The 13,996-nt window shown below is 31.0% G+C and overlaps 1 protein-coding gene across 1 annotated transcript; it reads right to left on the bottom strand.

Annotated features, from left to right (window-relative positions):
* Window positions 1-2,460: 2,460 nt before the first annotated feature.
* LOC112035612 (BURP domain-containing protein 6) lies at window positions 2,461-11,115 on the bottom strand. The gene is made up of 3 exons (XM_024068449.2): window positions 11,025-11,115; window positions 10,757-10,868; window positions 2,461-3,351 (listed from the first exon to the last, which is right to left on the bottom strand). Exons 1-3 carry the CDS (start codon window positions 11,061-11,063, stop codon window positions 2,663-2,665), a joined length of 840 nt encoding a protein of 279 aa, XP_023924217.2. The 5' UTR covers window positions 11,064-11,115; the 3' UTR covers window positions 2,461-2,662.
* Window positions 11,116-13,996: the final 2,881 nt, after the last annotated feature.

Raw genomic sequence — 13,996 nt, 5'->3', positions numbered from 1 at the left:
ACTTAATACTTATGATTTGTTGTGAAAATGTTGTGGACGTAGTACTTTTCATTTATTAATTAACAAGTAAACTCAAATAAAAGCTTTTGAAAAATTAACAACTCTATAAATATTAACCAAGTTCAAATAAAATTTTGAAACATTTTCCAGCAATTTATAGAGTTATTCTCTCATGCAAGAATTTTTAAATGAAGAAATAGGCCTCTCTAGCTATGATAAATAATTGCAAGCTGAATGTGACTGTACTATCAACAAGACGACAATGAAAAAGAAAGAGAAGAGAGGTTATGAATGCAAAATATCATCTATATATTTATTCTCCTATTTTAAACCAATGCCGCAGCCTTTTAGTTCTCATATTCTACTTTCTCAACAAAATGTGGCAACCGCCAAATAATTTATGTTTGTAACTTCCACAAATAAAGAATATTGTAAGCTTTTTGTTGGTATAGATGAGGGAGTCTCCAATGAATATGATGCTCCTTTATTTAGTACTGCAATCAAGGACTTGATCCGAGCACTAAAAAAATTTAAGATTAATTCATTTATTTATTTTGACTGAGTCAATTTGAGTTTAACTCAAGCTTGTTTATAAATTACTTGATTAACCTATTCTTGTTTTATATATAGAACTATTTTATTTTTACTTCTTCATAAAACTATTTTAATAATTAATAAATAAATTATAGTTGAAATTATATAATTTGAATTAATCCAATAGAATGATTTTTGTTTATTAATTTATGAAAATTAGATTTACAATCTTGTATTCTATATAATTTTTTATTACTGAATAGACTATTTTTTATAGGGGGCATCCCCACTAGGCGGCTCGTGGGCTGAGGAGGGTCCATTGGAACAAAGGCTTGGGCCAAACACAAACCTTAATGTTATAGGCTCGAGGACCTAGGAGGTTGCATGATGATTCTAGATGCTCTCTAAGGTAATTCGATGAAACTTCCACCGAGGAAGGATAGACAGTACGAGGATAGTAGCTTGGCATAGAACTATTGCTGAAGACACGAAAAGAAAGACACAGAGCTCAAAACAATAGTCATGGTCACCTCCACATTAATTAGATGTTCCTACCTAATGTCATTTATATTGAATGATGAATGACAGACTTGAACAGTAAGGACACCCAAAAAGACTTCTTTCATGATCCAAAAGTAAGGGAAGAAGTGTCTGATTGGGACTTGCTTCCTCTGACACCGAGCAAGATATTGAACAGCTAGAGGGGGAGGAGAGGGGAAGATAAAAGGAGGATTTGACCCTCAATTTAGGGGATTCCAATTTTAGAAGAGAAAAAAGAGAAAGAAAGAGAGAGAATACCTTGCAATAGTCTGAATACTTGTTGTATACCTCGACAAAAGCCATTTCTTAGTGAAATACAGTTTATTTGTTAATCTTGATTTTCAGTCTTTCTGTTCTATCCTCCCATTGTGGATTACATTCTCATTTCATCCAAATTAGTTGTGTTGATCTTATTCATTAGGTGTGTTCTTCAACCCTAGTTTTTTTGACCCCCAGATATATTATCAATAAATTATATTTAATATATAATAAATTTATTTACAAAATTATATAATTCAGTCTCAATTTTATTTATGTATATTTTCTTCATGAGCGATTGGCTAGCTAATTTTAGTCGGTTATAATCTTCTTTCTCCAACCAAAGACTACTAAAAGACAACGTCACATGAAATGAGGAGCAACATCCTCGTGATTCTGACATGTACATCATTCTCTTCATTAGCATTCTATTATAAGGCAAACTGTACGATCAAATTAGTTAGTATTTCAATAATCTCCAGCTATTCCCAAAATCACCCCAATCCACCTTTCATCCCATATAGCACTATGGCCTTCAATTCAATACCAGTTCTGTCAATTCACTCAAGCAAATACATATTACATGAAACATAAGTTGTGAACCTAAAGCATCTCCCTCTCTTTTTTTGGAGAAAAGCTTCTCACTCTCTTGAGTCTTTCTATATATTATATAAACAATGCATGTAAATGGGAGAAAAATAGAGAAGCTGGGTGATATGTTAGAGATCTTATTTATGTATTTGACATGTCTTAATGTGTGTTTCATTTCTTTCAATGTCAACAGTTGAAGTTGATGTATTCAGCACATTGCAATACTGCATACTATTATGAATAAAATCGAATCTATGATATAATCTCTTTGCACATTTTTTTTTTCTATATGAGCTGGTAATGAAACTAGCTACTTGAGTGCTTAAACAAGCCGATTTACATAACTCAAACTGATGTATCACATATTAAAATCTGGTAATTAATCACTTTAAAAAAAAAAGAAAAAAAAAAAGAGAAGAAAATTAAAACTAGGTTGATTAGTGGGAGTTTTGTGCATTAGATATGACCTCAAATAATGCACCTTAATTGACAATGCGAAAATCTGAATGTAATTAAAACTGAAGAAGCATATCAGCCTTGCTATAAGATGTGAATTCAACTGATAGTTTCATCAGACTTGCAAACATTAATTACAAACATGCATAGTAGCTGCGAGGTTTTATACATGATGCTCAAGTATAACATACTTTTCCCTTATTTTAGTTGTTTTCCCATCCAGGCATTATTTAACACAAACTATAAATACAAGAAGCCTGATCTAGATCCTTTCTTCATACATCTAATTTGGAACCCAAAGAAGGGAATCACCATCAAGGAAGTGGCATATAGGGACAGTTCCTGGCTTAACTTTGAGCACATGAAAAGCATTTCCAACAAATGCATCAGTTTGGCAAGCAGCTATTGCATTAACTTTGGTCCCATCAGAGGACACCAATGGAACCATGTAAGTCCCTGCGTCATGGATTTCATGGCAATAGAAAACAGCATACACATAGTTTTGCTTGTGACACACAACCCCTTTGTTTGCATTAATCCTGTGCGCTCCTGTAATGCGATACTCTTGCTTCTCAGTTTCTTTTGGCACTTGGGTTGAAAGTACTTGAACGTTTTTTCCCAGCTTTGAAACACTAAAATCTACTAATGATTCTAAAGATGTTGCACAGAGACCACCTTCTCTATCAACGCATTTTGTCTCACACGTCACAATTGTGCTTTTTATTACCTTTGCTTCCTCAGATTTGTCGATTACCGAAAAAAGATTTAAAATTTCTAGTAACTTGTCACTTGAAAAGGGAACAGACTTTGCAACTTGATGAGGTAAGAAAGTCGCCCCATTTGCAGTACTGAAATGCAACTTCATTTTCTTTCCCGGACGTAAATCAGTTTCAATGAAGAAAGTGGTGTCAACCGTTCCCCTTCCCTCAAGTTTTTTATTGCTTAAGCCATTTGGATGGTTGAACCTCGTATCTGTAAAAGACAAGAATTAAAGAACATATATCATCATATATCTTTTTTTTTCCTTCTTCTTCTTAATTTCTTTAATTTGCTAATTAGATGTCAAATGGTGGAAGAATTTAATAATTGAGTTATTAGCTTGCACCTTTACTTTAGGGTCTTGTCTTTAAATCGTTTTAGTAAAAGTTCCCTTAGGTTTGACAATTTTGCTAAAGAGCTTTGGAGAACCCCCTAATAGATGAAAAATAAATATTTCAAATTTTAGTGTTAAAATTATTGAACAAAATGGGCATTTGCCCCTTTCGCTCAAAAGATGTAGCAAAATGCCCATGTTCTGAAATTATCTAGCAAAATCAAAAAATTGAGTTTCAATGAAAAACTCGATTTAATAAAAATCGAGTAATGTGAGAAATTTTACATGGAACTCGAGTTCCATGTATTTTTTTTAAAGTTTGATTTCACATAACTCAATTTTCTAAAAATCAAGTTTCCATGTTTTTTTTTTTTTTAAGTTTGATTTCACATAATTCGATTTTCTAAAAATCGAGTTTTATTTTATTTTATTTTATTGAAACTCAATTTTTAGAAAATCGAGTTTAAAACAGGAGTATTTTGTTAGATAGTTTCAGAATATGGACATTTTGTTAGAAAGTTTTGGTAAAAGGGGCAAAACTTTAATAGAAATAAAAGAAAAATAGATATTTCGAAATTTAGTGTTAAAAGCTCTTTAGTGAATTGTTTCAACTTTAATAGAAATAAATGAATTAACAAAAGTGTTCATGCTTAATTTCCAAAATAACAGTCAATGCTCACTTATTTTAAAGAGATAGAGAGCTAATAACAATAATAATGATGATGACCACGATGAAAATGGTGACAAAATAAATATTGATTATTAATTGAACTAACTGGGTTTAAGTATGAAAATAAAGTGTTTCTATTATGTTATCTTTGTTATTTCTCATATCTAAAATCTCTTTATCAATTTACTTAGCAAACAAGAGTAACAACTTAAACTTAAAGTACTATTTTTATTATATTTTGCCAAACATTATAAGCACCAAAACTATTTTCTTCTATTGTATTATTGTTAAAGTTATTTATCACAAAAGCTTTACCCCTAAAATTCTTCTTCCTATAACAATATCAATAGATTTTTTCTTAACATTATACATGTACACACAAATATATATATATATATATATACACACATACAGACATATATTTCTCATCTCTTTTATTTTTTAAGGTTTGGGTGAAAAGAAAAAAAATGACACTGAATATCTTCCATGGCCCATGATAACAGAGAGAAAGAAAAGATAAAGAAAAGAAAAAAACAAAAGCATCTAATTGCCATGGGCAGGGACGGGCACAGGTAGGGGCCCGGGCGCCTGTGGCCCAAATTTTTTTTTAGTAGGTTAATTTTCAAAAAATTAAAATAAAAGACTTGGGTCCCCGTTACTTTTAGCTTGGGCCCCCTCCAGATTTGTAAAACACAGCCAGCCAGCTCACATGTAAAACTCAACAGTCCAAAACTTAGCCTGCTAGCCCACATGTTAAAAAAACAAAAAAGGGTAAATTCAAAAATGTAAACCCAGGCTACCCAGCAGTCCGAAGACTCTATAGTCTCTAAACGGTAAACAAAAAACAAAAGAAAAAAACTCAGCAGTCCAAAACTTAGCCTGCTAGCCCACATGTTAAAAAACCAAAAAAGGGTAAGTTCAAAAATGTAAACCCAGGCTACCCAGCAATCCGAAGACTCTATAGTCTCCAAACGGTAAACAAAAAACAAAAGAAAAAAAAGAAAAGAAAACCTAAGGGCTAAGACAGAAAAACAAAAGAAAAAGAGAAAAGAAAACCCAAGGGCTAAGAGGCAAGGCAAGAGACTAAGGGTCTGCTGTTGCCCACGCCATGAGTGAAGCCACCAAAATGCGAGGTGAGAGCTTGTTGCTACTGCCCACACCGTGATGCCGCCACCACGAGAGACCCAGCTCGCAGACCCACGCGACATCTATCTCATCGTGACGCTGTTGTTGGCTTTGATCTGCTCCAACCTTCACACTTCACACTTTATACTCAACTGACTTAAGTATTTAATCTATCCTTCAAAATCTCAGAATCTATGCTTGTGGTGTTTGTGTTTTAGTGAATCTATGCTTGTGTTATTTTTTTTATTAGAGAAAATATCAGTGTTTGACTGTTTGTTGTGTGGTAGTTGGACAATAAAATAGGGACAAGTCACAGCAATAGGAAAAGTGATCCAACTTGCAAGGAATAAAAATGGTAAAGTATTTGTTGGCAGTGCATAATAAAATCATAGTGTCGGTGGTGGGACTCGTTGAGTGACGAAAAAAATAAATAAATAAAGGAAAAGATACAAAGATAAAACTAGGTGAGTGATAGGAAAAAAGAAAAAGAAAAAAAGAAGAAGTAGAAGAAGAAGATAAAGACATAGATACAAAGACAAAAGACAAAGATAAATCATATAATATAATAAATTGTCACACAAATTTATTAAAATAACAGTGATTCACTTGCACCTATTGTTAACTCATAATGCTATAACTAGTAATTTGAAATTAGATAAATTTATAAATTGAAAAGCAGTGAGAAAATTAAATTTATAATTAAATGTGTCGTGCTATTACTTAGATTCTAGAATTTTTCTTTACTTAGTAACAACAATTAGTCTATTTGTGAGATAATATATATAATTCTTATTTTATTTGTATATCAGGAGAAAATCAACTACAATGTTTGATTTTTTCAAAAGAAAAGATTCAAATTCTTCGGAAGTCAATGAAGTATATTGCCAACAACTAATGTTGCTATTCCAAGTCCGGAAAATGCCGATGTTCTAATTCTAGAAAAGATTCATTCCCCAATTTCAGAAAATGACCTTATCCCTCAAACAAAATTTCAAAAGGTTGATCTTGATTTTTTGGATTATAATCCTGGAGCACGTAAAGAAATATGAAAATATCATGTTAATCAACGTGATGACATTTGACGGGCTTACATTAAAAATAGTTCACACCATCCTCGTCTAGAAAAATACAAAAAAATGGAGAACACAATCGTAGCTTTTAAGCTCCTTGGTTTGAATACCATTCAATATGGCTTGAATATTCTCCAAGAAAAGAGACAATAGTGTTTTGTGTCCTTTTTTTTGTTGGTAAATGATTGCGTCTTAATATATCAAAAAATAATGATTTTTGTATATTTGTCTTGATTAATAGTTTGTTAATACTATATGAATGTGTATTTGAATTTTTTTTTTCTTATCTCCGGCCTCCCAGCTTGAATTCCTGGGTCTGTCCTTGGCCATGGGTTTGAAAATTTATGTAGAATTACAGAAAATATTCATGTGGAATATATAATAATGACATTAATAAGAAAGAAAACCAAATAATATATAAATTGGTGTTGGACTTTCACGTGTAATGGAATCCCACGAAGAATAGAAGCAACAAAAATGTGTAGTTGATGATAAAGTATTAATTATCCTAAAAGCCTAAAATGTTAGAAAAACATGAATTTAAGCATTTAACAATTACTTACTCTTGACATATGGGCTTAAATTCTCTCTTAATAATTGAGACTCAATAGTATGAGAATTTTTGTCTTTTGTTAACAATTATTCTATCACTTTTGTCACATGTGGTTTAAACTCTCTTAATAATTGAGACTGAATGGTATGAGATTTTTTTTTTTTTTAAAATAGGACGTAGTGCCTACATAGATTTTTTTTTTTTTTTTTTTTCATTGAAACTCAATTTTTAGAAAATCGAGTTTAAAACATAGGCATTTTGTTAGATAGTTTCAGAATATAGACATTTTGCTAGAAAGTTTTGGTGAAAGGGGCAAAACTTTAATAGAAATAAATGAAAAATAGATATTTCGAAATTTAGTGTTAAAAGCTCTTTAGTGAATTGTTTCAACTTTAATAGAAATAAATGAATTAACAAAAGTGTACATGCTTAATTTTCAAATTAACACTCAATGCTCACTTATTTTAAAGAGATAGAGAGCTAATAACAATAATAATGATGATGACCACGATGACGATGGTGACAAAATAAATATTGATTATTAATTGAACTAACTGGGTTTAAGTATGAAAATAAAAAGTGTTTCTATTATGTTATCTTTGTTATTTCTCATATCTAAAATCTCTTTATCAATTTACTTAGCAAACAAGAGTAACAACTTAAACTTAAAGTACTATTTTTATTATATTTTGCCAAACACTATAAACACCAAAACTATTTTCTTATATTGTATTATTGTTAAAGTTATTTATCACAAAAGCTTTACCCCTAAAATTCTTCTTCCTATAACAATATCAATAGATTTTTTCTTAACATTATACATGTACACACAAATATATATATATATATATACATATATTTCCCATCTTTTTTATTTTTTAAGGTTTGGGTGAAAAGAAAAACAATGACACTGAATATTTTCCATGGCCCATGATAACAAAGAGAAAGAAAAGATAAAGAAAAAAAAAAAAGCATCCAATGGCCATGGGCAGGGATGGACATAGGTGGGGACCCGGGCGCTCGTGGCCCAAAATTTTTTTTTTAGTAGGTTAATTTTCAAAAAATTAAAATAAAAGACTTGGCCCCCCGTTACTTTTAGCTTGGGCCCCCTCCAAATTTGTAAAACACAGCCAGTCAGCCCACATGTAAAACTTAGCAGTCCAAAACTTAGCCTGCTAGCCCACATGTTAAAAAAACAAAAAAAGGGTAAGTTCAAAAATGTAAACCCAGGCTACCCAGCAGTCTGTAGACTCTATAGTCTCCAAACGGTAAACAAAAAACAAAAGAAAAAAAAGAAAAGAAAACCTAAGGGCTAAGACGGAAAAACAAAAGAAAAAGAGAAAAGAAAACCTAAGGGCTAAGAGGCAAGGCAAGAGACTAAGGGTCTGCCGCTACCCACGCCGTGAGTGAAGCTGCCAAAATGCGAGGTGAGAGCTTGTTGCTGCTGCCCACGCCGTGACGCCACCACCACGAGAGACCCAGCTCGCAGACCCACGTGACACCCATCTCGTCGTGACGCCGCTGTTGGCTTTGATCTGCTCTAGCCTTCACACTTCACACTTTATACTCAACTGACTTAAGTATTTAATCTATCCTTCAAAATCTAAGAATCTGTGCTTGTGGTGTTTGTGTTTTAGTGAATCTATGCTTGTGTTATTTTTTTTTATTAGAGAAAATATCAGTGTTTAACTGTTTGTTGTGTGGTAGTTGGACAATAAAATAGGGACAAGTCACAGCAATAGGAAAAGTGATTCAACTTGCAAGGAATAAAAATGGTAAAGTGTTTGTTGGTAGTGCATAATAAAATCATAGTGTCGGTGGTGGGACTAGGTGAGTGACGAAAAAAATAAATAAATAAAGGAAAAGATACAAAGATAAAACTAGGTGAGTGACAGGAAAAAGAAAAAGAAAAGAAGAAGAAGAAGAAGATAAAGACATAGATACAAAGACAAAAGACAAAGATAAATCATATAATATAATAAATTGTCACACAAATTTATTAAAATAACAGTGATTCACTTACACCTATTGTTAACTCATAATGTTATAACTAGTAATTTGAAATTAGATAAATTTATAAGTTGAAAAGCAGTGAGAAAATTAAATTTATAATTAAATGCGTCATGCTATTACTTAGATTCTAGTATTTTTCTTTACTTAGTAACAACAATTAGTCTATTTGTGAGATAATATATATAATTCTTATTTTATTTGTATATCAAGAGAAAATCAACTACAATGTTTGATTTTTTTAAAAGAAAAGATTCAAATTCTTCGAAAGTCAATGTAGTATTGTCAACAACTAATGTTGCTATTCCAAGTCCGAAAAATGCCGATGTTCCAATTTTAGAAAATATTCATTCCCCAATTCCAGAAAATGACCTTTTCCCTCAAACAAAATTTCAAAAGGTTGATCTTGATTCTTTGGATTATGATCCCGGAGCACGTAAAGAAATATGGAAATATCATGTTAATCAACGTGATGACATTTGACGGGCTTACATTAAAAATGGTTCACACCATCCTCATCTAGAAAAATACAAAAAAAATGGAGAACACAATCGTAGCTTTTAAGCTTCTTAGTTTGAATACCATTCAACATGGCTTGAATATTCTCCAAGAAAAGAGACAATAGTGTTTTGTGTCTTTTTTTTGTTGTTGGTAAATGATTGCGTCTTAATATATTAAAAAATAATGATTAATTTTGTATATTTGTCTTGGTTAATAGTCTATTAATACTATATGGATGTGTATTTGAATTTTTTTTTCTTATCTCCGGCCCCCCCAGCTTGAATTCCTGAGTCTGTCCTTGGCCATGGGTTTGAAAATTTATGTAGAATTACAGAAAATATTCATGTGGAATATATAATAATGACATTAATAAGAAAGAAAACCAAATAATATATAAATTGGTGTTGGACTTTCACGTGTAATGGAATCCCACGAAGAATAGAAGCAACAAAAATGTGTAGTTGATGATAAAGTATTAATTATCCTAAAAGCCTAAAATGTTAGAAAAACATGAATTTAAGCATTGAACAATTACTTACTCTTGACATATGGGCTTAAATTCTCTCTTAATAATTGAGACTCAATAGTATGAGAATTTTTGTCTTTTGTTAACAATTATTCTATCACTTTTGTCACATGTGGATTAAACTCTCTTAATAATTGAGACTGAATGGTATGAGATTTTTTTATTTTTTTATTTTTTTAATTTTTAAATAGGACGTAATGCCTACATAGAGTTTGAATTTATAACCATCTACGTACTTTAATTTCATTATAAACTACTACTTGTCCTAAAAAATAAAAAATCATTTGATACACACTATAGTTTAAGTTCTTAAATTAATATTGCCCCTGTTTAATTACTTGCTGAGATGTGGACGTAACGTAGAACCTCATCCACCTTTTTAAGGCATGTAATGTGGAAGTTCTTACAAATACAAGGTGCAGGCTATCATTACCATGGTTATGTGTCCAAGCTAAATTTTTTCTGAAAACTTGTAGCCAAATATGATTAATAAGTACTTTATGGGCTTATAGAGCTGGCTGCCTGATTATTTTCTTGAAAGGAATTTTTTTTTTTTAATTAAAAAAAAAAAAAAAACCTATATAGAGAGCATCATATATAATTATCTTGTCAGGTCAAATAATAATTATCTTCTAGATAATATACATGCATCTTCTTTAATGCATGATATATCTTATCTTGTTCAACACTTCTAGTTAAAAAAATCAAACAAGTGCACTATTAATGCCCCAAGCTAAAGTTTCTGTAACAGTAATTTTCTTCTTTACCGGTGAACTAGTTGGGGAACTCGAAAAGAAAAAAGGGTAAGGAGTTGGGATTTGAATCTGACCAATAGAGCTAATCAGAGAATCCTGAAGAGCTTTCGGCATGGGAGTGTTCGGCAAAACTGACTGCCAGTAGACCTTAGAAGGTAGAGAAGCATGGCTTCCTACTAGTGCAAGCTGCCACAAAATTTAACAGTCATGCATTAGCTAATTCTCTTACGGAGAGCATTAACAATTGTATATAAATTAACACACAGACACATGAGAGAGAGGGAGAGAGAGAGTAAGCAAATGGCCATTGATATTCTTCTGTGAGCTCAAGTGCAAGCTTACACAAAATAAGGCTAAAACGGGAAGCATAGCGAACCCCATTGAAGAAGTATAATCTAGAAAGTAATATTCTTGTGAGGGCTCAAGTGAAAGCTTGCATGGAACAAATGGACGGAGTAGCCTTATATAGACACTTCCAAGGACAAAATGATAATCCAGTCCACTCCAAATTAATTAATGTGTGTGACAAAATAATATAAGATAATTATTGTGTAATGACGAGGGTCTATCTCTACTTTTAATTATTTAATTAATTTTTCCTTTGTCTAGAGTCATTACTTTTAGTAGCAAAATTAAAGGAGTATTAAAGTAATATTTCTTTTTATCACACATATGATCTATTTTCAATAATGTTGGGCATCTCTTATGAACGAACGATCTTCAATAATGCAGGTTGGATGTGACTTTCCTGCACTAAAATGGGGAAAAATAAAATAAAATGAAGTGTTTACAAAAGTTGAATCCACCTAAGATATCAGGATACAGACTTCTAATTAACCTGCATGCTCAATGGTGGACCCACAACCTTCAATTCGCCTTGTGTTGGGTTGAATTAGACTGAGAAGAATCAATTTAAGAACATAGGGGGCCACAATCATGATGAATCAACTTTTGATTTTTATTTTCTCAAAAGAAAAAACTTGTGATTTTTATGGATTTGTCAGCTGATTACAAACTCTAATTCTTTTCATATCTCTATTTAACCTTAGTCCCCTCAAAAAAAATAAAATAAAATAAAATAAATTAGCTTCGTCATTGAGCACAAATAAACATTATTTTTGTGAAGAAAGCTCAAAGAAACAGTTTTGAGTGTTATAATATTGAATTTAAAATTTGCACGCAACTAATTATGTGAAATAGTATTGTCAATCATATAATTTTATTAAATTTATTATCACTATTTGAATTTAAGCTGGCAACAAATCACTTATGTGAAACAGTATTATCAATCATTGGAGATTGAGAATTTAAATGTTACTTTTAAAAGTAAAGGATTATTGAAACATCTACCTCAGGGATTTGATTTTTTCCATACCTTGAAATTCTTCTATAGATCAACCTCAGGAGGACCCATGCAGGCCGATCAAACAGTATACGGGCTTAAAAAATAATATCATCCATATTGCAAAGCCTCTAGCTAAAACTAGTTTGTTATCTGAAAATAAAAATATTTTCTTCCGTTAATTAATTAACAACTAAACTCAAAAAAAAGATTTTGTAAAATTAACAACCCTATAAATATTAACCAATTCCAAATAAAAATTTGAAACATTTCCAGCAATTTATATAAGAGTTTTTCTCCCACGCAAGAATATCATCAATAATTGCAAGCTGAATGTGACTTTACTATGAAGAGGACAACAATGACAAAGAAAGAGAAGAGAGACTCAATAATTTGAATCAATGCAAATTAAATATTATCTTTGTACTCTCCCATTTAAACTACCAAGTGAATAATGTAGCAACTACCAAGTAATTCATGTTTATAGTTACCACAAATAAATGATATTGCAGGTTTTTGTTGGTATAGACGAGGACGTCTCCCACGAATATGATGCTCTTTCATCAACAGACTCAAGTTGAGCAGTAAACAATTCAAGGTTGATTCATTATTTATTTTGAGTACAAGTTGAACTCGAGTTTATTATCAAATGAGATTACTTGTTCATTTTTTTATCAAACAAACTTAAATTTTTATATAAATTACTTTTTTAACTTATTCGTTTCTCATATATGATAAACACCAATACTTTTTTTTTATTTTTACCTTTTCACAAAACTATGTTGATAATTAACAATTAAATTAAAGTTAAAATTATATAATTTGAGTAAATCAGATATAATTATTTTTATTTATTAACTTATAAAATTAGGTTTACCAATCTTGTATTTTTATATAATTCTTAATACTAAATAGACTATTTATATTTTTGATATATTATGAATTTATTTACAAACTTATATAATCTAATCTCAATTTTTTAAAGTATATTAAGATATTGCACATGTATATGTATAAATATATAATATCACATATATTCAAATTGAGTCTCATACTTACAAGTTTGTTCATGAACATATTAGTGTATGTTTAAGCCTAACTCATTTTATGGTCAAATCTAAACTAAAAGTAAAACCTGAACTTGATTTGTTTACTAAATAAACGAATATAAACAATTTTTTTTCCATCATCAAACTCAACTTGTTCATTTACAAAACTACCTATATCTATTTTGAATGGCATTTAATCCCTAATATATCCACACACACACGCACACATCTTAATTAACGAAGAATGGGGCAATACAAGTGATTCCATGTGGTGATTTACATCCCCAATCACCACTAACCATGTGGATCGACAAGTAAAACCTAGAATCTTTGATACTTTGTGGTCCGTTTAGATTGAGGATAAGAGAGAGAGAGTAAAGAAAACTAGAGTAGAATTAACAAAAAATTAGCCTATTTTTAGCTAACTCTACTCTACTTTCCCTCTTTTCCCCTTCAATCCAAACATGCTCTTAATTTGCCACTTCAACTTTACTTGATAGAATCAATGACTAAAACCTTTTTTTGATAACATCATTTGATTAAATATATATTATAAATATTATATGTGTGTGAAACTTTCACATGAAATTTTCCATCAGCGATTGGCTAATTTTAGTCGGTTATATATATATTTACACAATCTTCTTTCTCCAGCGCAAAGACAGTACTAAAGACAAACGTCACATGAAATGAGGAGCAGCAACCTCGTGATTCTGACATGTAGATTGTCTTCATTAGCATTTTATTATGGGGCAAATTGTCTGATCATATTAGTTAGTATTTCAATTATCTCTACCTTCCGAAAATCACCCCAACCCACCTTACATCCCATTTAGCACTATGCCCTTCCATCCAATCCCAATTCTGTCATTTCAATCAAGCAAATAAAAATTACATGACACATAACTTGTGAACCCAAACCA

The sequence above is a fragment of the Quercus suber genome, unplaced genomic scaffold (genome assembly GCF_002906115.3).
Source record: "Quercus suber isolate HL8 unplaced genomic scaffold, Cork oak 2.0 scaffold_23, whole genome shotgun sequence".
NCBI lineage: Eukaryota > Viridiplantae > Streptophyta > Magnoliopsida > Fagales > Fagaceae > Quercus > Quercus suber.
This window is presented reverse-complemented; position numbering and strand designations above follow the sequence as displayed.

What these genes read in the sequence shown, in the direction of transcription:
- LOC112035612 (XM_024068449.2), bottom strand. Translation starts at nt 11,063, where the DNA reads ATGGGGTTCGCTATGCTTCCCGTTTTAGCCTTATTTTGT. An exon ending in CCGTTTTAGCCTTATTTTGT is followed by an intron (nt 10,869 to 11,024) that starts GTAAGCTTGCAC and finishes ATTTTGTGGCAG; the next exon opens with CTTGCACTAGTAGGAAGCCA. An exon ending in TTCTCTGATTAGCTCTATTG is followed by an intron (nt 3,352 to 10,756) that starts GTCAGATTCAAA and finishes TGTCTTTTACAG; the next exon opens with ATACGAGGTTCAACCATCCA.